The sequence below is a fragment of the Lactuca virosa genome, chromosome 7 (genome assembly GCF_052849685.1).
Source record: "Lactuca virosa cultivar CGN04683 chromosome 7, Lactuca_virosa_CGN04683_v6, whole genome shotgun sequence".
NCBI classification, from domain to species: domain Eukaryota; kingdom Viridiplantae; phylum Streptophyta; class Magnoliopsida; order Asterales; family Asteraceae; genus Lactuca; species Lactuca virosa.
Genome location: NC_136432.1, coordinates 172569772 through 172595341, shown reverse-complemented (window position 1 = coordinate 172595341; position 25570 = coordinate 172569772). Strand labels below are relative to the sequence as shown.

The 25570-nt window shown below is 36.5% G+C and overlaps 1 protein-coding gene and 1 pseudogene across 1 annotated transcript; both read left to right on the top strand.

Annotated features, from left to right (window-relative positions):
- The first annotated feature begins 356 nt into the window (after positions 1 to 356).
- LOC145127316 (epidermis-specific secreted glycoprotein EP1-like) lies at positions 357 to 2830 on the top strand. The gene is made up of 2 exons (XM_079062532.1): positions 357 to 476; positions 1263 to 2830. The coding sequence occupies exons 1-2, from the start codon at positions 357 to 359 to the stop codon at positions 2655 to 2657; spliced, it is 1515 nt and encodes a 504-aa protein (XP_078918658.1). The 3' UTR covers positions 2658 to 2830.
- Positions 2831 to 17727: 14897 nt separating this feature from the next.
- LOC145127315 (EP1-like glycoprotein 4 pseudogene) lies at positions 17728 to 24547 on the top strand (annotated as a pseudogene).
- The last annotated feature ends 1023 nt before the right edge of the window (positions 24548 to 25570 follow it).

Genomic DNA, 25570 nt, shown 5'->3' with positions numbered 1-25570 from the left:
AGTGATGACGATGACTAGCTACTTTTTAAGATTTATGAAATGTTTTGTTTGGGTTAATATTTCACAATAGTATGTTGGATATATTTCACTATGTTTAGATGAATAGTTTGGACTAGATGTTTGGATTAGTATTTTGGATTGGGTGCCATATATATTATTAAGTGGTTAATGTTTGAACTATTTTTCTACAAAATAAAGTTTCGTAGCGGTTTTTATACTTGGTATACTGTTTTTTCTAATTTTAATGTTGAATATCAAAAAATGGAAAATACTATTAATGGCGACGAGCATGTATTAGTGGCGACGAGCCTATTGCGGCGACATTGATCATTAGCAGTGACAGTGTATTTGCGGCGATGGAGAGCAATAACGGTAACATATGGAGAAATACAGTGAGTCAACATTGGCGACCTACTGGCAGCGACGCGTCGCCGCAAAAGCCTTTAGCGGCGACAGAGCTGACTTTTAGCGGCGATGTTTGTCGCCGCTAATGCTCGCGTTTATTGTATTGATATCTTAAAATTGTCCCAAACTTTTTGGAACCATGAAATGTTTTTTCTTTGCAACTAACCAACATGGAGGTTATTATGTATATTTCCTTCGATATATAATGGAAGTTATATTATAGCATAAAGGAGCTCGAACCCGGGATGTTCGCTGAAATATTACGAGTAGGATTCCGTTTAATTCGTTTGCAATTTCCAAGAAAAAAAAATCTATTGTTAAGTGATCTCTTATTGATAGAAAAAGTCAACAAGCAGAAAATATTCATCTCAACTACCTATGAAGTCACACATGACCGCACCATGTTTTCTATGGTTTGGTTCGTTCTTCCGTTTTAACCGTCAGCAAAGGAGGATAAAACGTCATGCATGTTTAACTTGATATGTGTTATGCCTAATTCTGTATGAGGGAATTCCAAATTCTAGAAGTAAAACGAGCATCACATTTTATGCTCTAATTAATGTTCTCTAATCCTCTTATCTTTAACAAAAATATTAATTCCCGAATTTAAAGACACCCACAGAGCATCTCAAACAATGTTTTGTTAGGTAAAGATTTTCATGAAGTTTATTTCGGTTGTCGAGATTGCTTTAGTGTATTAATAGTTATTTTGTGATAACTACAAAAAAAGATGGGCATGTGATATACTCTTACTATCGTTTTTATCATTTTAGTGATTTAAATCTTAATTTATCTTATCCTACAAAGTACATGTTGGATAATAGGGTCGTCTTCGATTTTATCCAATCTATATATAGGTCTCTTTCTTGCTGATCTCAAAACACAACGAAAATGACTTCTCCCAATTCCCAACTGCCCTTCTACTTTTACTCAGCTTTCAACTACTTTCCACCATCTCTGAAGCTATTGTGCCTTCTTCAGACACCTTCAGTTATGTAAACGAAGGTGATTTTGGAGAATATGTCGTCGAGTACGATGCAGATTATCGTACTCTCCCCCCTTTTAGTAACCCATTCCAGCTTTGTTTCTACAACACCACCCCTAACACATTCACTCTCGCTCTACGTATGGGTACTGTCCGATCGGAGTCGCTCATGCGTTGGGTTTGGGAAGCTAACCGGGGGAACCCAGTTGGTGAGAACGCCACCCTCACCTTCGGTACAGATGGAAACCTTGTCCTGGCAGATTCCGATGGCCGGATTGCCTGGCAAACTAATACCGCCAACAAGAGTGTGGTCGGTTTTCAGGTGATCCCCACCGGTAACATGGTTCTTCATGATGGTACTGGCACTTTCATATGGCAAAGCTTCGATTCCCCAACTGATACTCTCTTGGTGGGTCAATCACTCCGAGCTGGTGGTGCCAGTAAGCTGGTGAGTCGGGCTTCCGCCGAGAACAACATTGATGGACCATATAGCTTGCTGATGGAGCCTAAGCAGTTAGCCTTGTATTATAAGAGCGCCAACTCTTCTTACCCAATGCTTTATTGGACGTCTGTGGAGTGGTTCACTGTTGATGTCGGTAGTGTGACCAATGGTAGTTTGATCAATTTAACTCTGACGTCGGTCCCAGATACCGATGAGGGTTTTCTCTATTACTTGACTTTTGATTATTACATCACAAACCCACTTTCCGGTTGGAATCGCAACATGGCCTTTTCACGATACAACAACACCTTATCGTATCTGCGACTAGGGATAGATGGAAACCTTAAATTCTACACGTATAATCCGAACGTGCAAGGTGTGTCCTGGGAACTAGTCTACACGTTTCTCGACCGGAACTCCATAGAAGGTGAGTGCCAATTGCCGGAACGATGTGGTAAGTTTGGGCTATGTGAGGATAACCAGTGTGTGGCATGCCCAACACCATTTGGACTAAGTGGGTGGAGCAAAGATTGTGAGGCAAACAAGGTGACATCTTGTCAAGCAAGTGAGTTTGGCTACTTCAAGCTTGATGGGGTTGACCATTTTATGACCAAGTACACAACGGGAGATTGGGTATGGAATCAATGGGACTGCGAGAGCAAATGCACCAAGGACTGCAATTGCATGGGGTATTTCTACCACACCGCTGATTCCAGGTGCTGGATTGCATATGATTTGAAGACATTAACAAGGGTTGGAAACTCGACTCATTTGGCGTATATCAAAGCACCTTACAAGTTATCCCTAAATGGAATTCGTCTTTGAATCTACATGAACAGCCTTTGATTTGTTTCACCGTTTTAGTTCTATGTTCAAGTTATAATGTGAACAAATAATATGTATGAATGATCATAATAAAGGCCTAGACACCCCTTTGTGGGCATAGATAGGTATTTCCCAGTCTGCCAAATCCAAATGAAATCACTTTTTCGGTATTAGGATAATGACTTGAGAATCATAAGGGTATCGGGATAATGACTTGATAAGCACGAAAAAAAAAAATCAAGCGACTAAATGTCAAAAAAATTGAAATTTCATTACCCTTTCAAGCAAGTATCTTCTAAATGGTTTTAAATGTTATTAAGAATAAGCACAAGCTGAATATGAAGGTCATAAAAATGAGGATGTGGTAGTAATCGTGTGATATACTTTTATAGTGTAAGGTACTAGAAACAACACTTTGATATACAATAGAAACGACTTTAATCACATAGATATTGAAGAAACAAAGATTATGGTGGTTTCATACATATACTTAGGACAAATGCGACATTTTTCACACCACAAGGTGTAGATGGTCGTTGTAGATTGTGTGAGGAAGAGAGAACATATCACTACAAGAAATTAGTCTATTACCGGCAACCTGCGTTGCTGCTAAAAGTAGCGTGTGTCGCCGCTAATACTATTTGTGGCGACGTGTCGTCGCTAAAAGGTCGCCACAGATGCTTTGTCGCTGATAATCAGTCTATCGCCGCCAATGTTTCATGTCGTCGCTAATACCCAGCTGTCGCCACTAAAGGCGTCGCCGGTATTGGTATTTTTTATTTTTTTATTTTTTATTTCACATTAAAATTAAAAAAAAAACTGTATAAAAAGTATAAAAATTGTCATGATATTAATTAAGCTAATTCTACATCCTTCCATTCCAAAATATTAATCCAACATCCGTCTAAAATACTCAGATTTAACATAATACAAAATATCGAAAATACTAGTTTAAAATACTTACAAAAAAAAACATAAAAAAACCCTACAACTAGCTACTCGTCATCATCGCTCTACTCGTTTCCTCCGGTTTCATTTCATTGTGGCAACGAACTAAACAAATCTTCAAGTGCGACACTACATGTCGGATCTTTTAACATTGTTTGAAGCATTTCCAACTACTAATTAAACAACATAGTCTTATAAGTTAAACCAACACATTAACATTCGAGATACAAAACATACAAGCTAAGTACAAAATATAGCATTGTACAATAACTAACAATTACCAAACTACAAAATATCATTATAGCATTGTATTTTCATAAACTAACAATTACCAAATTACACATATTGCATATAACACATTATAGCATTGTACTATAACTAACAATTACGAACCTACAATATAAAATTATAGCATTGTACTTTCATAAACTAACAATTACCAAATTACACATATTCCATATAACACATTATACCATTGTACTATAACTAACAATTACCAACCTACAAAACAAAATTATAGCATTGTACTATCATAAACTAACAATTACCAAATTACACATATTGCATATAACACATTATAGCATTGTACTATAACTAACAATTACCAAACTACAAAATACCATTATAGCATTGTACTTTCATAAACTAACAATTATCAAACTACACATATTGCATATAACACACTATAGCATTGTACTTTTTTTTCACTTTTTTCCATTATAGCATTGTACTTTCATAAATTAACAATTACCAAACATATAAACTATTATCAAACTAACAAATACCAAAATTTGAAACTATTACTAAACCAACAATTACCAACATTTGAAACAATTACCAAAATTAAATAGTTTTGTCACCTATGATTGTGGCGGTGGCTGTGTCAGTGGTTGTTCCTGGCCGTACATTGACACCACCGTAGAAGGTTTACGCCTGATGCCTCTGATATGGCCTCGTCGAACACCCAATATTCTTTCAAAACAATTTTGTGTATCCTTTGGTGTTAGAACGCTAGCTTCAGAAGAAGCTTGAGTTTGTTGACTGATCTCAAGGAGTAAAGCATTATGTATTTTCAAAAAAATGATAAATATCATAAAAACTAGATTACTAAATACCCCTTGACGATATAAACACTTATATGAAAAATACAAATTAACCACTTACGTATTGTTGCTCGACTGCAGGATTACTAAATACCCCTTGATGATCAGTATTAGCCTAACGAAATGCTTTGATTCGAGTGATGTCCTATATAACATTAAAAACTAGATTAATTATAATTTACATAAACAGTTAAATATATCATAACTTATTTCTTTGAAACATGCATTGCTATACGAGCACGATCCCCCTCTGTTTACAACTTACTTGTTGTGCACAGACTCCTTTGTTTGACGCCGAACGCTTTAAAAATTCGGGCGTTTGAAAATGTTCGACTACTTGCGTCCAATTTTCATGTGACATACCATCGGGGGGGGGGGGGGGGAGGGGTAGGGGGAAGGACTGGCTAATGCCCTTGGGATATCTGTAAACGCCCTGACATTCTGAAAATAAATATGCGCTTTATTTTTTCGGCCTCTATAAACTCTTTGTAAAGTTGCATCAATGCTCTGTAACAACTGAGCACGCTCGGGATCCAAGTTAACCTTGTCCAAATCAAACTTATTCTACAAGTACAAAAAGGTTAGTTAATTAAGTATCAATCACAACTAAACTTAAAATATTATCCAAGTTACCTTTAGATGCACGACTGTGACATTCCTTAAAGCGGGGGAAACATTCTCCCAACCAGATACGTTCAAAGGGATGTTCATCCACATATACCTCCCAATATCACGGGTAAACCAATTACCACGGTTCCCGATAGGGGAATATGTGAGCTCTCTGTCGAAATCCAAATCGACGGGCTTTCCCTTATTTGCCTGTATCAACTTTGATAGTTGGATGTTTTTTGCTAGGCCTCCTCTTTTTTGGGGAAGCTCAGCTGAAAAATATAATTAAAAATATTAGTCATGACAACTTATAATAAATTGATAAAAATAGCTAATAAATATATCATAATTAATAAGACTTATCATCATGTTCGTGTTGTCCACGACTAAAGCCTACTGGAGGTGGTGGATCCTCGACTCCATCACCTCCATGTCCGAGGCCCATAACATTCGCCATCACGTAGAAGAGTATCGCCCAACTAAACCCCATTTATATCTTGTAAAATTACAATATGAATAAAAGTTACACATATTGCATATACAAAAATAATACACTTTCTATTATATAGCATCCTACATTGTTTCTTTTTTTAATCTATAACACTATAGTTTCCAAATGGCATAGAAATACACAAACTACATATATAATTTTCTATACGTACAAATACACATATAAAAATACTACTTTCCATTATAGCATACTACTTTGTTTTTTTTTTGTTTTTCATTTTTTCATCATAGCATTGTAGTTTCCAAATTGCATACACTACCTACAACATATACATACAAATACACATATTACATATACATACAAATACACTTTATTTTATAGCATTATACTTTCGAAATTGCATACAAATATACAAGTTAGGTGATCATACATATACATACACTTATACATATATATATATATATATATATATATATATATATATATATATATAAACATATAGACTTGTACATAATAGACATCTATATATAAAAATTAACATATTAAAATACACTTATACATATATTACAATCATAAATGGTAAAACAAATATATATATATATATATATATATATATATATATATATATATATATATATATATTTGTTTTACCATTTATGATTGTAATATATGTATAAGTGTATATATATATACACTTATACATACAAATACAAATACACATGACAAACAAACACACATATATAAACATACATAATTTTTTTATTTTCACCATAAATACATGCATTTATATATACATTACACATATACATACATTATACATACTTACAAAAACACATAAAAATACATATGTACATACACATAATATAAATACACAAATACGTATGTTATAAAGAAACCTGGTTATGTAATTTGGCGTAGAAGACTGGTGGTGGACGTATTCCAGCAGAAACGTGATTTTTCCGACAACAATCCTTAAATCATTAAATTAAAACGGTAAAATCATTACAATAACACCAAAACAAAAGATAAATAAAAAATAAGGGAGGATTCAGACCTTTTCCATTCGTTTTGAGTCGCAATAGGTCGTCGCCGATAATGGGGTGTTGTGGTGGTTGTCGGCAATGGGCTCCTGCGCTGTGGTGGTCGCCGGTAAAAGGCTGTTGCGATACGGTGGTCGCTGACATCGATAATATCGATCAAAACATAGCTGGTCTGTAACGACCGTAGATCCGGGCTAGACAATTTAGAGACGATAAGCATCAAAAATGACTTTTTGATGGAAGATTATTTAGAAGGATTAATCTTAACCAAGTTGTAGTATATGTCTCAAGGTTTCCGAAAATATAAAGAACGCCAAAATCCGAGTTATAACGAAGAAGTTATGACATGTCGAAGTTTTGCGACAGAACCGGCACGACACAGCGCAACGTAAATAGTGAATTTACAATAGAGCGATATTTGGATTTAGCGATCTAAGCGAAAGTTGTAGAATATGTTAAACCGAGAGCGTGCATGAAAAGAACGCCCAAATCTGACTTCGTATGAGGAAGTTATGATTTTTCGAAGTTTCGGCTTAGCAGTGTACAGCTCGAAGTTCGAATATGAGATCGAGCGAGATTTAGCCGAAACAATCTAAACAAGAATCGAAGATCTCGTTGATAGTAGTCCAACGGTAAAAAGACAGACGAAAACGGACGTCTGATGAAGGAGTTATGAGTTTCTAACGGAGTTTTCCTGTCCTGGCCTACTAAAAATAATACAATAAAAATATAATAAAAATAATGTTAAAATTAGCCGACGGAGTCTAAACGAGAGTTGTAGAGAATAGTCTCACCTACGCGTCGATATAAAGAACGTCGAAAACGGAGCTCGTATGCGAAAGTTATGAATTTCTGAAGTTCGGGGCGCGAACCCCGATACTGTGTCAGAGTTCACGACGTGAACTCAGTGATTTGACCTTTCAGAGCCTGTCAGACGCAACCTGTGATGACGCATGCAGTGACGACTAAGTTCACGATGTGAGAACTTAAAATTCACGATGTGAGAGCTGAAAAATGACCCTATAAATAGAAATCGAGTGTCAGCCGATTTTGGTTGCTCTATCTCTTCTCTCTCACTCCCGATAATCTCTCTAAGCCCTCTTTTAACCCCCCCCGAAGCCCCGATATCATCCCGAGACCCGAAGCGAGTCCCTAAGCCCCGAAGATCCCGAGGAGAAAGGAGTTTCTGAGCCGAAGCTCTGCCTGCGAGAAGCCAGGTATTAGAAGATATTCTAGTTTCACCGAAGAGCTACTACTCTTAGAGCCGTAGTGCTGTCCGATCATCTTCTGATCAAGTGAGTGTATAGTCCCTTTCAAAAACACGATCTTAGTACAAGTATTGGTTGAATGTATTATATCTATGTTATGAGTGAGTGTATAATTACTTTCTTCTAACATATAAGTATTAAGTATTTGCTACGAAATACGTGTTATGTGTTTATATATTGTTGTTTATTTGAGATAAGCGTGGAATGGATGTTTTATATAGGTTTTAAATGAGTTAAACTGTATATGTATGTTATATCTACAAATATGTTGGGTAGAACATGGGTAGACGAATTAGTTGGTGTGTGATGACGGATGAGTTTGAGGATGAGACGAAAGACGAACCTTGGTAGCTATGGATTTAGTACCGTATAGACAAACGTTGGTAGCTATGGACTTAGTACTTACACTAGTAGCTATGGATTTAGTACTGTAAAGATAAACCTCAGTAGCTATGGATTTAGTACTGTATAGATAAACCTTGGTAGCTATGGATTTAGTACCGTATAGACGAACGCTGGTAGCTATGGATTTAGTACGGATAGATAGACGATGATAGCTATGGATTTAGTACCGTATAGACGAACGCTGGTAGCTATGGATTTAGTACTGATAGATAGACGATGATAGCTATGGACTTAGTACCTGTTAGATAAACGTTGGTAGCTATGGACTTAGTACCTACACTGGTAGCTATGGATTTAGTACGCGATGAATGAGCCATAGCAGCTATGGAATTAGTGCTTTACGAAAGAACCTTAGCAGCTATTGTCTTAGTGCCAAATAAAGAATCCTGGCAGCTATTGGCTTAGTGTCTAATAAAGAATCCTGGCAGCTATTGTCTTAGTGCCTAATACGGAGTGAACGAATAGATGACTCTTAGGGTAGACCCTTAAGAGTAAGGAAGATAATGGGGATGGGTAATTGGAATGATCGTTTGATGATTGAATATATATATATATATATATATATATATATAATATTGTGGGTTGAAAACCCTATATGCTCACCAGGCTCCCAAGCCTGACCCACTCAGTTTTCTTTGTATTACAGGTTGTAGCACAAGAGCATAAGTTGGCTGACGTAACGAGAGATAAGGATTATAGGCTCGTAGTTATAATTATCTGTGTAAGGTCTATGTTGAACATGACATCCCGAGATTTTGTTATATAATGAAAAGACATTTCTTTAAAGAAATGCTTTGATAAATTCTTATCATGTTTTTGATGGGTTTTGAGCATTCTAACACTCCTATGGTGTACATGCAACCCTAAATACCTTGGATCTATGTTTTCTCTAATATACATGCAAATGCTAATATTCCAAGGTATTACCCTATCTAGCATACAATCATAGATACTTGGGTAATAATATAGATAGAATACATACCTTTTGTAGTGTAGCTTGACTCCATGGGGCTTGAGTGCATAGTGCCTCAAATGTGACACCTCAAATGGCTCACACAACATCAAATGCTCTTGGAATAACTTAGAGAGAAATCCACACTTCAAGAAATCGGCTAGCCCTTTTTTTTCCCACACTAGTGCCAATTTTGGTGAATAATATGATGCTTATATAGTATGTTACAATTAGGGTTACACCATGTAAACCCTAATTGTCATGACCTTTCATTTCCATGACCCATGGGTTAAGTAACCTCCATGGAGCATCCATGGAGCATCCTATGGGTTTAACCCAACTTGATTATCCATGGAGCTTTGGCCCACTATATAAGTTATGGATGATTTACACAATCAAGCCATATATTTAATTAGTCTTCTTTTGATCACATAATTAATTCTAAATTAATTCTTGATCAATGCTAATTAAATATTATTATTCTTATTATTAATATATTAGAACTTATAATATATTAATAACCATAAGTGTCTTATTTCTCTCATTTAGTCTATCCAAGTGCATGATGCCATGCAACCCAAATGGACCATGCCTGGTCGGGTCAAGTACATACCAAATATAGTTATGGACTTAGACACTAATCCAACAGTCTCCCACTTGGATAAGTCTAAAACTATTATTTCGTATGACTTCAAGAACCAACTGGCAATCGTAGCTCTCAAAAGCCGCTGTCGAACTCTGACCTTGTAACTGAACTCTGACCTTGTCAATGACTTGTCCATTAGATAAGGGATCATATATTCCTCCATTCTAGATATCATATGGACTGAGACATGGATTATAAATCATTCTCTCTGTCCATCTGTTGTTTCCCGATTTCCGATTCATGATGGCTGACTGATTGAACAAATCAAATCAGTCCTGGCTTGGCCAAGCACTCACATGTATCATCTTTAAATCATCAAGGGGCCCACAGATATCGCTTTTATCCCGAAGGTAAAAGGAATGGATAAACTTCGACTCATATGGCTTGTTCTACTACTTGTTGAATCATACACAAAGGCACGTTTTATAACATCGAGTTACCGAATGCGTTTTCGTGCAATCAATGTACAACCAACTCATAGTAACAACTCATATCTCTAGGTTTGAAGAATATAAGATATTATTGTCTCATGATCACTCGTGATAAAATCCATGAAGTGATTCAAATGAGCGCGGGTTGAATCCAATATTCAGAACTTATGAGCACTCATGAGTGTTGTAGCACCACTTTGTCCACCAACTTGGACCTCTACAAACCAACCCATGACAGTCTTGATTCATATCTCCTTCCAACATATGACCGACTGTGGATGGTTTGAATAACTTAATCATTCAGGAAGAGCGACTTAGTTATTCTGGAAGTCAAAACATGCAAAGTGAAACACAAGAATAAATGAATCAAATATGGTATCAAACCCTATGAATATAAATAAACACTTTTATTTATCACCATACTGATTACTCATTATTCATTGTTTCGGTTTTATCAACTTTATACTTGAATTAAAAACAGTAGTTGTCCCATGCTCCAAGCATGTACACTATGTTTTTCTTAAACAATAGCTTTGCCATACACCAAGTATGCACTCTATGTTTGTCTATGATCCTTACTTTGTGAAATAAACCAATTGAACATAATTTAAATGATTCTAATTTCACACTCCCAAATCCTTATCGAAAAAATGTGAGAATTTCAAATTCCTATCATTTATCGAAATATGTTTAGATTTTAAACTTATATGCACTGACCCTCCTGTAATGAATATGTACAAAGTCACAAAGACTTGTCAACAGTCATTATAAGGTATTCCAATGGAGATCAACTCCATGGAAACTAAGTCTCATATTCAAAGTACATGGCTTTGGACATGCTTCTTGCATTAAGTTTTCTAATCTTACACAGATAACTTCCACCTATGGAGACAACTCCATATTCTCATTTTGACTATCACTTCTGAATAAGAGATGCCTCTTTTCAGAATATGTCAATATGGTCCTTCCAAAATTAGCAGTATACTTCCAACTGTCCCTGAGCAACCAATCTTTGGTAAACCTCAGATTGTCCTCGACAATTGCTTAATCATTTTAGTCATATCCAATTCTAGACCTTTTCCCTTCTTAATGCCTCTGGTCATTTGGAAAAATTTAGAAATGACAAATATTATAGCACATGCAATCGATCCTGTACCCAAAGCAAATGGTACACGATTCATGATGTCTCACATAAAGACATGATTCTAGATCAGTCTTTTGCTACAATATTTTTATTTGCCATGTTTTCAAAATTTGACTATGAAGAGGGATGCCGTAATCATAATCGAATTTTGAGAACGCAATATATAGAATTTCCTTAAGTTGAACCAATCCAACATGAAATTCATATATATATATATATATATATATATATATATATATATATATATATATATATATTCTTGACTAAAGATGATTAAGGTCTCAATCTAAGCCTTTAGAACCGAAATGAAGTATATCCTCTCCCTTAATTATAGCAAAACAACTTTTTCAATCCCTGCAGCCTCACGAATTGAAGCTTTTGTTTTCAATAATTAACATTTCTAACTTGCAACACTAATAATAATTATCATGCTCCCACTAACATGATGATTATTAGCATAACTGTTATGCTCCCACTAGCTTTGACATATACTCAGAAATCAGCTGGACTTCTAGAAATCAATACTTTATTGACTTTCTTACCAAAGTTCAGATGTCTGATACGAGATGCTTTGATAAAACTTTATCAAAAGCATACACCTTTCCTTAGATAGCATGCATGTGTGTCTAAACAATTTCAGAACTATGAAAAGGGATGTCGTAATCATAGTCTCAATTGTTTAGACCTTTTGCCATCTGCTTCAAATCTACTTGGTGGAAGTGTTTCCTCACCATCATTTTCATGAATCGGAGAGAAACCTTATGACCCTTAGATTTTATGGTGTATGTGTTCTTATCCATGTGAATCGTCAAAACCATAGTCACAAGACAAGGATAATGACAAATCCAAACTCATATGGACTGAACTTATGCAATCTTAACTTCTTGCCACCTGGCAGTATAGGGCCTGCCATTGCTTCCAAGTAGTTGTGAAACCAATTGAGAACTCTCAGAACTACTATGCAAAGTCAACTTGAATAGGCACAGAAATGTCAACACGATAGGTTATACACCTCAAGTCGTGTGCTAGTGAAGAATTCTAGGTTTTATTCTTGATTAGGTCTTGAAACGTTCAAGAGCTTTAGGACTCCCACTGTCCTCTTGACATATAAGACTCACTTGCCAAATATACAAGAGATAGTGCAGATTCTTTATCAAGACAAACACTTCACACACTTGGTCTAAGTTGGTCTCTGTTTTATCCAAAACATCACAACTTACCAATTTCAAATGTACAAGAGTAGATAACCTTTTACTCTTCCATTTGACTAGTGTTAATAAACCTTCTTTAAGATATGTCACTCAAGTTACAATCTTGGAGTATGACTCTAAGAATTGTTTTGGAACGAAGTATGACTCATCTTTTTGATTTAACCATTTCAACAATTCATGACTCCTCTTCTTAGTCATAAAAATGCACTAAGATGACCTTAGAGGATCAATTGTGATATGGTATCTTAATCATTAAGATGATCATAAACATGATACTAAAGTACTCTCCCATCTTTTCAGATTTGAGAAACTTTTATCTTTCTGCCAAATTTGATTCTTCTCATTCGTTCTGCCATACATTGAAGCTTTTCCAATGTTTCGGAATTATACTTAAACTTGTAAGTATAACCATATTTACTAAACTTTAGTAAATCATGACGAATAGTCTTAACGAGCTTTGTGGTGAACATGACCAGTGCACAAGAATGTGTACTCGATCCCTTTAGTCCTTTACTTGACTCACATATACATGTGAACAAGGAATTAGTCTTAATTTTCCAAAGCTGAAAGTTCTCATTCATCATACTATACAACTTGCATGATTTCCAAGAGTCTATCCAACTGAAACCTTGGGTGATGAGAATCTTTCCTTATTTGGTAAATTATGACACTACCACAAACGGAAGAATTAAGTCCATTTTTCCAATATTGCTATCAACGGAATCATATAAACAACCTTTTTTCACAAATGCCACTGTAAGGATATTTAAAATAAATAAAATTAAACATTTTTTCTTTTATTTTAAAACTTTGCGGAAAAACTTATCCTTACAATCCATATGAAAACTTGTTGTTATATATTCCTAAGCAATATATCATAACTCCTTAGTAACAGCTTCAAAAATTCTGATCACCAAACCATGCGATCGCAATCCATCTTCGTGATCAGAATCAGCATGTACTTCCTTTAAGTTTCTTCACTTTTCTTTGATTCTTAAAGCATCAACATGTGACCCAGTCACATCATGTAATGAGAATCTCATAATAGAAACTTAACAGAGTTAGATAGTGGACTTTTACCTGAAGAAGAGTCAAACTTCTTGACTTGATCAACCTTATGATCTTTCTGGTAAATAGGCAGCTTCGCAATCAATGCCCCTTCCTTTGGCAAGATAAACATATGGACTCTTTGGTAATGGGACTATCTCAGACTTAGCCTTTCTCTTTACCATTTGGTCAACCGGGTTGACTATGGCCAATCCCTTTCCATTGGGAAGAGAATGCTTTTTCTGGGTATCCAATGTTACCATTGTCAATGTCCATTGAAGGTTTTGGAAGTTGATCTACTAATCAGATTTGCTTTACTAGCCTTCCAAATCATTGCTGATTCAGCAGTACCAAGCAAATAGATAAGATCATTAAGGGTCTTGTCATAGTCTGTATCATAGGAGTCCCAAAGGAACTCACTATGTGACTTAGAAAGTGATTGAACCACCAACTTTCTCAAGACTTTGACACCCAACTCTCCCGGCTTGTGAATACTTAACTTCATCTCCAAGATGTGATCACACATAGACCTTGCTTGCCAATAGGGATTGAGTGACCTTAAACTTTTCAAGAACTTGTGGGTTAGGGAGAATAACTGGAGGAGGTGAAAGAAGTAAAGTTCCAAGAGATTTGGGAAGATCATAGATGTCTGAACTTAGACATCTTTTGGGAGATATTCAAGATAGTTGATCTAAAGTCCTTAATATGACACCCAATATGAAATATTAAGGCTAGGACCCAACAAACTATTTTATAACTTAGAAGAGGGATGCCGTAATCCAAGCTATAAAATATCTGAAGGTAGGTGAATGACGATTCACCAATTTCCACCAAGATAAACGAAATGTATTATTAGGTTTTAATTGGATTTGAAACTCCTAGATCTTTTGAGATTCATTGAACTTTTCAATGGCATGTTTCAATCTCGAGTGTGCCCTTCAAGTTTTGTGACTGGGATGTCGAGGATCACAAAACAAGGTGTGAAGTAACCATGCAAATTACTTGGTACCCTTAAGTGTTTACCCCTCAATCGATGTGCCGGTTAACCACACACGCTCCATCGATACTATGATAAACATTAAGTTACCCTTTGCCTACCTTGTTAAGTCTAGGTTAGTGTGCCGGTTAACCACACACGCTCCACTAACGGCTTAAACAAAGTGCAAAGTGTAATTTCATGGATTAGCACCTTATTCACATTTTCCTAAGTAACTAAGATTGGGAATTTATAAGTGTTTAGTTACTTAGTATTTATCATTAATACTTTTAATGAAGGGAGAATTATAGTCTTTGTCCTACCTGTTCGGCTAACGACCCTCCACCAGTCAAGGAAGCGGTGGGTGAGAGTGGACACCCATTAAACTGCCATTTTATAGGCAGTAACCTTATACCCCCCCTTATAGACCGGCTTCGTGAATGAGGCCTACTAATGGTAAGACTGACTTTACTCTTATATATATATAAATATTATTAACTTATAATATTATAAAGTATAAGGGTTGAATTTTAACTTTTAAAATTCTAAGGGCTTAACTTGGAATTAAAGTATTCTTGAGGGAAACTTTACATATTCCAAAACTTGAGGGCAAGTTTTGAAAATATTCAAAACTAATTAATTCCATAACTTATGTGTTTAAAGTAGTTTTAATTAAAAAACTCTTCAAGTTCCATAACTTGAGGACAAGTTATGGAAGACTTTAAACTAATAAAAGAATGTAACTTTTCTTTATTTTTGTAACTTATGGAACTAATTAAGGTTACACATTTTATTACTTAATGAAGTGACTCTTGAACCTCCATAACTTGAGGGCAAGTTATGGAGTCATAAAACCATTCAATGAAGACAAGACTCTTCATTTTGTAACCTTTGCCAACTTTTATGAGTTTTAAGAAACTTTAATGTGACTTTTCATGTAACTTGAGGACAAGTTACACAAACACATTTTAGAATCAACTCTTAGATTAAAATGGATTGAAAACACATAATCAATTAACTTTTCTATTAATCTAAGCAACTCATATGAACAAGATAATTGGAATCACACTTTTTTCATGTAATTAGCATAACACTTAAACTAATACAAAACATGAATCTATTGACAATTATCTTTGAAATTGGATTAGCATGAACATTACCACATCAAAAAAAGTTTATAAGTTCAAAAACAACTTATGGTAATGTTCCTAGTCCAATTCCAGCCAAAACAGTCGAAGATATGCTGTCTGGGACACAAACTCGTCGAGTTCTTATAGGAAACTCGTCGAGTTCATGCCTTAACACATGAACTCGTCGAGTTTATGGCCAGAACTCGTCGAGTTTTCTGTCTGGACAGATTCTCAGCCTTGAAAAATAAGTTGCATCAAGTATAATTGAAAACAGCCCTAGGATCTGATACCACTGTTGGGTTTTGAGCATTCTAACACTCCTATGGTGTACATGCAACCCTAAATACCTTGGATCTATGTTTTCTCTAATATACATGCAAATGCTAATATTCCAAGGTATTACCCTATCTAGCATACAATCATAGATACTTGGGTAATAATATAGATAGAATACATACCTTTTGTAGTGTAGCTTGACTCCATGGGGCTTGAGTGCCTAGTGCCTCAAATGTGACACCTCAAATGGCTCACACAACATCAAATGCTCTTGGAATAACTTAGAGAGAAATCCACACTTCAAGAAATCGGCTAGCCCTTTTTTTTCCCACACTAGTGCCAATTTTGGTGAATAATATGATGCTTATATAGTATGTTACAATTAGGGTTACACCATGTAAACCCTAATTGTCATGACCTTTCATTTCCATGACCCATGGGTTAAGTAACCTCCATGGAGCATCCATGGAGCATCCTATGGGTTTAACCCAACTTGATTATCCATGGAGCTTTGGCCCACTATATAAGTTATGGATGATTTACACAATCAAGCCATATATTTAATTAGTCTTCTTTTGATCACATAATTAATTCTAAATTAATTCTTGATCAATGCTAATTAAATATTATTATTCTTATTATTAATATATTAGAACTTATAATATATTAATAACCATAAGTGTCTTATTTCTCTCATTTAGTCTATCCAAGTGCATGATGCCATGCAACCCAAATGGACCATGCCTGGTCGGGTCAAGTACATACCAAATATAGTTATGGACTTAGACACTAATCCAACAGTTTTGTTTTGGGAACAAATTCTGCAACTGTTTTCTGTAAAAGATTACTCTGATTTTAAAAACAAAGCATAAACAAATCGGTCTTTTCTGGCCGTGAAATTGGGGGTGTCACAGTTGGTATCAGAGCATTAGTTTAAGCGAACTAGGAAATTGTAGGAAATTCTAGACTTAAACTTAGAATGTTAAGCAATGATTGTGAGATGAGTGTCTACCATATTTTAGACACGAGCACTAGTATATTTTAGGAAAGATGCCTAAAATGCTTTTATGTGCTAAATGCTATATGTTTGCTATATATGATATTGTTTGTTCGGATCTATTTGCTGTTGCCGACCGGATCTGGAAACCTTATGTGTTTAGGATTCTAAGCTTACGACTACGATATTAGAATTAGCATGTAAACGTTTCGGAGTGATAAGGATGATTTAATTATCTATCGTGATTGAGGATATGAATTCACCATATTCGGTGTGTAGATCAAAAATGGTAAGAACCAGAAGTGGAGTTGGAAACGTGAACGAAGACAGGAATCAACCACCTGTGATTGAGCGAGTGCCTGTTGTAGCAGCACCACCAGAGCCAATGACGATGGCTGGGGTGCAAGCGATGATGTAGAGGATGTTGGATCGCCAAATGGAAGAGACAAGGCGATTACTCCAACACAATCGTGAGGAACTGTCACTTCAAGTGGAAGAGCCCGAAGTGAATGGAGGGCATTCGGAGGGAGGTAACTACAGTGAGACTGTTGGACAAGCAGAACCCCCAGTGGCAGAAAGGAATGACCCGGAAAGGGAAAGAAACAGGGATGGGCGTATGTATAAAAATTTCTTGGGCGCCAAGCCGCCAAGTCTTTCTGGAAGCCCAAAGCCTGTTGAGATTATGGACTGGATCTCCGAAATGGAGATGGTGTTTGAGAGTTGCGACTGTAGCAACAAACAGAAGACTGTCTTTGCAGTTAGACAACTGAAGACCAGAGTCTTGAGCTGGTGGAAGTTACTGGCATATATGATGCCTCGAGGGGAAGCCCTGAGGATGTCTTGGGAATCATTCCTGGAGCAGTTAAAGATGCAGTACTGCTCAGAGATAGATCTGATTGATCTGAACAATGAGTTCCAAAACTTGAAAAAGGGGGAAATGAGCATTGATGATTATGCTACTGCGTTTATCGAAAAGATGAAATTGTTTCCATACTTGGTGCCGACTGAGCTCGCCAAGATCGAAAAATTTGCTAATGGATTGCCATCAGACTTTGGCCCAACGGTCAAAATGGCAAGTACGTTGAAGGCAGTCGTTAGAGCTGCTAAGAATGTCGAGACTCAGATAAAAGAGAAGGGTCTAGATAAGGTTGAAGTTGGAGAAAAGAGGAAGTTTGAAGGATCCTCAAGACCTAATAATAAGGGAAAGTTCGCAAAGTCTAACCTAGATGACCAAAGGTATGGACCCAAGTGGTGTGAAAAGTGCAAGAAGAAGCACTTTGGAACATGCAACGAAGAAGTAACCTGTTACAAATGTGGAAGGATCGGCCACTATTCCAAGAACTGTACACACAATGATAAGGTGTGCTACAGATGTGGAGGCTAGGGGCACATGTTTAGAGACTGCCCAAAGAAAAATGAAGCAGCAAGGCTAGAAGCACCGCCAAAGCCAAGGGCATTCCACATGATCCTTGATGAAGCAGAAAACAACGCGAGGATTCAAGGATGAAGACTATATATATATATATATATATATATATATATATATATTTATATATATAGAGTCTGTATCAGGAAGTGTAGCCTATTAGAGGCGTAGTATAGGGTGAACTTGAACCTTTGTGTAATCGTTTCAAGAAATAATATAAACCCTAGTTTTGCTATCTGATGTGTTGTATGATTGTGTGATTTTCTTGTATGGTGACTTGGTCGACTGCGGGACAACACTTGGGACGAGTATGAGTAGGTGTGAAAGGTAGTAGATGCATATACTACCGGAAGCACAAGACTCACACTTGGATCAGGGAAAGTCACAAGGTTACCAAGAAACTAGTAATTGATTCCGTTTTATTCAGGAATGTCATTACCTTTGTTTCGGTAATGACTAGTAAGATGGTTGTTATTCCGACCCTAGTGGTCATATCGAATTGAGTCCGACTACAATGAGTTTGTTACGTGGTTCGGAGAACCAAGTTCGAGGTAGCATCTGACTTAAGTCAGAAGATTGAAATCAATGCCACCAATAACATCGCGCTCGTTAGTAGCTAGAGATGCTACATGTTAAAATGTGACTATATCACATTAGAATATGAAGGAAGGTATATTCCATTTTGGAATTTGACTCTAAGAGACTTGAGTCTAGACGTTGCATCATCTGATGAAGGTCATTAGAACATGACCCATCGATCTGTTACAATAGATAAGGGGAAGTACTTATCCTAAAAAGAAGAAGGAGTCCTCAATAAGGATTTATTTTGTAACTTGTAGGTTACGATTAAAAGTCCAACCTAGTACGAAGAGCAGGTGCCAGATCGAGCATCATCGTTATTACTTAGGATGGAGAGATAACGTATGGAATCATTATACAAGTCCTATTTTCGTTGATGATTCCGGGACGTAATCATCCTAAGGGGGAGATAATTGTAACGCCCTTAGATCCGGGCTAGTCAATTTAGAGACGATAAGCATCAAAAATGAGTTTTTGATGGAAGATTATTTAGAAGGATTAATCTTAACCAAGTTGTATTATATGTCTCAAGGTTTCCGAAAATATAAAGAACGCCGAAATCCGAGTTATAACGAAGAAGTTATGACATGTCGAAGTTTCGCGACAGAACCGACAAGACACAGCGCGGCGTAAATAGTGAATTTACGATAGAGCGATATTTGGATTTAGCGATCTAAACGAAAGTCGTAGAATATGTTAAACCGAGATCGTGCATGAAAAGAACGCCAAAATCTGACTTCGTATGAGGAAGTTATGATTTTTCGAAGTTTCGGCTTAGCAGTGTACAGCCCGAAGTTCGAATATGAGATCGAGCGAGATTTAGCCGAAACAATCTAAACGAGAATCGAAGATCTCGTTGATAGTAGTCCAACGGTAAAAAGACAGATGAAAACGGACGTCAGATGAAGGGGTTATGAATTTCTAACGGAGTTTTCCTGTCCCGGCCTACTAAAAATAATATAATAAAAATAAATTCAAAATTAGCCGACGGAGCCTAAACGAGAGTTGTAGAGAATAGTCGCACCTACGCGTCGATATAAAGAACGTTGAAAACGGAGCTCGTATGCGAAAGTTATGATTTTCTGAAGTTCGGGGCGCGAACCCCGATACTGTGTCAGAGTTCACGACGTGAATACAGTGTTCACGACGTGAACTCAGTGATTTGACCTTTCAGAGCCTGTCAGACGCAAGCTGTGATGACGCATGCAGTGACGACTAAGTTCACGACGTGAGAACTTAAAATTCACGACGTGAGAGCTGAAAAATGACCCTATAAATAGAAATCGAGGGTCAGCCGATTTTCGTTGCTCTATCTCTTCTCTCTCACTCCCGATACTCTCTCTAAGCCCTCTTTTAACCCCCCGAAGCCCCGATATCATCCCGAGACCCGAAGCGAGTCCCGAAGCCCCGAAGATCCCGAGGAGAAAGGAGTTTCCGAGCCGAAGGTCTGCCTGCGAGAAGCCATGTATTTGAAGATATTCTAGTTTCACCGAAGAGCTACTACTCTTAGAGCCGTAGTGCTGTCCGGTCATCTTCTGATCAAGTGAGTGTATAGTCCCTTTCATAAACACGATCTTAGTACAAGTATTGGTTGAATTTATTATATCTATGTTATGAGTGAGTATATAGTTACTTTCTTCTAACATATAAGTATTAAGTATTTGCTACGAAATACGTGTTATGTGTTTATATATTGTTGTTTATTTGAGATAAGCGTGGAATGGATGTTTTATATAGGTTTTAAATGAGTTAAACTGTATATGTATGTTATATCTACAAATATGTTGGGTAGAACATGGGTAGACGAATTAGTTGGTGTGTGATGACGGGTGAGTTTGAGGATGAGACGAAAGACGAACCTTGGTAGCTATGGATTTAGTACCGTATAGACAAACGTTGGTAGCTATGGACTTAGTACCTACACTGGTAGCTATGGATTTAGTACTGTAAAGATAAACTTCGGTAGCTATGGATTTAGTACTGTATAGATGAACCTTGGTAGCTATGGATTTAGTACCGTATAGACGAACGCTGGTAGCTATGGATTTAGTACTGATAGATAGACGATGATGGCTATGGATTTAGTACCGTATAGACGAACGCTGGTAGCTATGGATTTAGTACTGATAGATACACGATGATAGCTATGGACTTAGTACCTGTTAGATAAACGTTGGTAGCTATGGACTTAGTACCTACACTGGTAGCTATGGATTTAGTACCCGATGAATGAGCCATAGCAGCTATGGAATTAGTGCTTTATGAAAGAACCTTGGCAGCTATTTTCTTAGTGCCAAATAAAGAATCCTGGCAGCTATTGTCTTAGTGTCTAATAAAGAATCCTGGCAGCTATTGTCTTAGTGCCTGATACGGAGTGAACGAATAGATGACTCTTAGGGTAGACCCTTAAGAGTAAGGAAGATAATGGGGATGGGTAATTGGAATGATCGTTTGATGATTGAATATATATATATATATATATATATATATATATATATATATATATATATATATATATATATATATATATATATATAAGATATAATATTGTGGGTTGAAAACCCTATATGCTCACCAGGCTCCCAAGCCTGACCCACTCAGTTTTCTTTGTATTACAGGTTGTGGCACAAGAGCATAAGTTGGTTGACGTAACAAGAGATAAGGATTATAGGCTCGTAGTTATAATTAACTGTGTAAGGTCTATGTTGTTCTGTTTATGCTTTTGGTCTGTATTGAACATGACATCCCGAGATTTTGTTATATAATGAAAATACATTTCTTTAAAGAAATGCTTTGATAAATTCTTATCATGTTTTGTTTTGGGAACAAATTCCGCAACTGTTTTCTGTAAAAGATTACTCTGATTTTAAAAACAAAGCATAAACAAATCGGTCTTTTCTGGCCGTGAAATTGGGGGTGTCACATGGTCGGAAGGAAATCGCAACAAAATCATAAGAGGAAATGAGGCAGAACAGGAAAGAGGTGAAGTGACGGCTTATCTACGATAGGGTTTTAGCGGCGACAATTAATAGCGGCGACGACAACATTTTAGCGGCGACACCCCTGGAGGGGAAAGTCACTGCGTTTTTTTTCGGCAATGAAAATCGTTGGATTAGATGTAGATCAAACGGACAGGATTTGCAGATGGCCTTTGATGCGGATCGCAGTACAATGGTATTAGCGGTGACGCCTTTAGCGGCGACACCTAACGGCGACAAGTAACGCGGAAACAACTTGCCGCCGTTAAAGGTAGGCGTCGCCACTAATACAATTATTTCTTGTAGTGTATGATAGATAAACGTGAAGATAATGCAATGTTAAATTTGAATGAGGTTTTTCTCTTTACAAGGACACACACTTTGATTAGAGAGTATGGATGTATAACATCAAGGTCGTAGAGCACTACATGAGTAGTCCAAGTGCTAGTTGCCTTAACATTTTTTTGTGCATTTTCCTAATTTTCACTGTTTTTACTTTCAACTTGTTTTGTTGATACTTTTCTTCCTAGTTATTACTTATATCTACCTTTTCTATTTGTATGTTGGTTCTATATGTACCTTCTCACCATGCTCCTTTTGATTTTCAATCTATATTTCGTTTTATTGCTCGTATATGTATCTTTATGCGTTTGTGAAACTGTACTGATTATTTCTTGTTTGTGGGTTGGCGTTTCACTTCTACGTAAATAAACGAACTCTAGTTAAAAGTTTATCTCACTGACTAGGATTAAAGCAATGAACTACAACATGCTTTTGTGATGCACATTCTATTTTGTAATACTCCTTACAAACACAAGACACAATAAAATAAACTAAGGGATGATTACAATAAGGGATAATGACTTGAAAGGGTAATAACTTTCAACTAGTTCATATTTAGTTACTGAACTTTTTTTCGTGCTTGATTTACCCATGAATTATTTGAAATGGTCACATTTTACCCTTACGACTGGTTGTAACCGGTCATAAAGGTAAAATGTGAACAAATTCAAATAACCCAGGGGTAAATCAAGCACGGAAAAAAAATTAAGTAACTAAATGTGAATAAAGTTGAAAGTTCGTTACTCTCTCAAGTCATTATCCCTTTCGTATCTATATCTGAACCCATTACCTTTTAATTAAAAAAGTTATTAGCTATGTCAAACATCCTTTGGTAGTAAACTTGTTCTTATGAAGTACTTTTTCTAAGATCCAAAAATACAATTTAAATAAGGTCGGGAGTTCAATCCCTGCAAAACCCTCAGCTTGGGTACAGATGGAAACCTCGTCCTAACAGATGCCGATGGCCTGATTTCCTGGCAATCTAGTACCGCTGACAGCGGTGTAGTCGGTTTGAAGGTGCTACCGAACGGTAACATGGTTCTTCATGATGGCAAGGGTAATTTCATATGGCAAAGTTTCGACCGGCCAACGGACACTCTCTTGGTTGGTCAATCTTTCCAAGCTAGTGGAACTAGTAGGCTGACCAGTCGTGCTTCAGCTGAGAACAACATTGATGGAGCATATAGCTTGGTCATGGAGCCTTATAAACCGCTAGCTTTGTACTACAGGAGCACCAACACACCTCGCCCAACTCTAATGCTTTATTGGACTTCTAGCGAATGGTTCACCATGGACAAGGGTAGTTTGACCAATCTAACTCTGACTTCAGTCCTAGATACCGATCAGGGTTTTCTATATTACTTGAGGTTTGATTACTTTATCTCATATCCCTTTTCCAATTCGAGTCGCAACATGGCCTACTCACGATACAACAACACTTTATCTTTTCTTCGACTAGGGCTAGATGGAAACCTTAGATTCTACACGTATAACCCGAATGTGCAAGGAGCCGTGTGGGAAGTGGTATAAACGTTTCTAGACCGGGATTCCAGAGACGGCGAGTGCCAATTGCCAGAACGATGTGGAAAGTATGGGCTATGTGAGAATAGCCAGTGTGTCGCATGCCCTATACACCAAATGGACTAAGTGGGTGGAGCAAAGATTGTGAGGCAAAGAAGGTGTCTTGTAAACCTAGTGACTTTACCTACTACAAGCTTGAAGGTGTTGACCATTTTATGATTAAGTACACAAGGGGAGATGGTGGAAGGAAGCAAAGCGACTGCGAGAGTAAATGCACCAAGGACTGCAAGTGCATGGGCTATTTCTATCATACACAAGGATCAAGATGCTGGATAGCTTACGATTTGAAAACATTAACAAGAGTTGGAAACTCAACTCATTTGGCGTACATCAAAGCACCCAAGAATTAATGCATGGCTTCATCAAGTTCTTTGAATCTCTATGAACACGCTTTGATTTTGTTTCATGGTTTTCGCTTTAGGTCCAAGTTATTATGTGAATCGATGTCTTATTGGTCAAAGATTGGATAGTTGTGTTTTAATTTTTTTCATGCTCCCTGCATTTGATTATTAAAACAAAAATCAATTTGCTCCATTATATTACTGTTTTGTCTTTTTTTTTTTTTTTTTTTTTTTTTAAACGTAAAATATATAAGTTTGCCATTAAATAGATTAAACTTTATCATTTTTAGCAATGCATATGAAATCAAACTCTCAATGGAAAATGGAAAAGAGAAAACCTTTTAATCACTAAAGAACAAGAAAAAAGTTATTTTCTTTATTTTGTTCTTGGTTTCTTACGATTTCAGCATCTTGCAGGTATCCCACCTGTTGCTTGGTGGAACCAATTTTTTTTGGTATCAGAAAGCTTTTAACTTTCTTCCTGTATACCACGTTCTTCTTTTCTGTCGTTTCTTTCTCACATGTTTCGAGCTTGTGTGAAAAACTAATGTATGTGTTCACCCAATAAAGCAATTGGTAGAGAACTTGTGTTGTTTTTTTTTTGGTTGACAGCCATATAATAAAGGGACGATATTTTCGACGTTATTCACCTTTGCATAAAGAACGTCCCAACGTTTTCTTATCATCCACACACCCCACATCATTTGATTAGTCTTCTTCTTTGTACTCGGCATGTTAAAAGAAATCAAACCCTCTCCCAAACTAAGTAAACTATGCCTTATAAACATTCCCAAGCAATCTTTTTTTTTTTTTTTTTTGAATATGTTAGATCTTAATTGTACCTTTTTTCAATTCTTTAATCCAAAAAAATATTGTATCCTCCAAAAACTTCACAAAAAAAGGTCTAGCTATGAATCTTGTTGGGAAATTTGTTTTTAGAACCAGATTCAAATTCAAATTGAAATCGAAATCATCTTTATATAATGCAAAAAAAAAAAAAAAGTTTCTTTCTATTTCTGACGAGTAGCAATA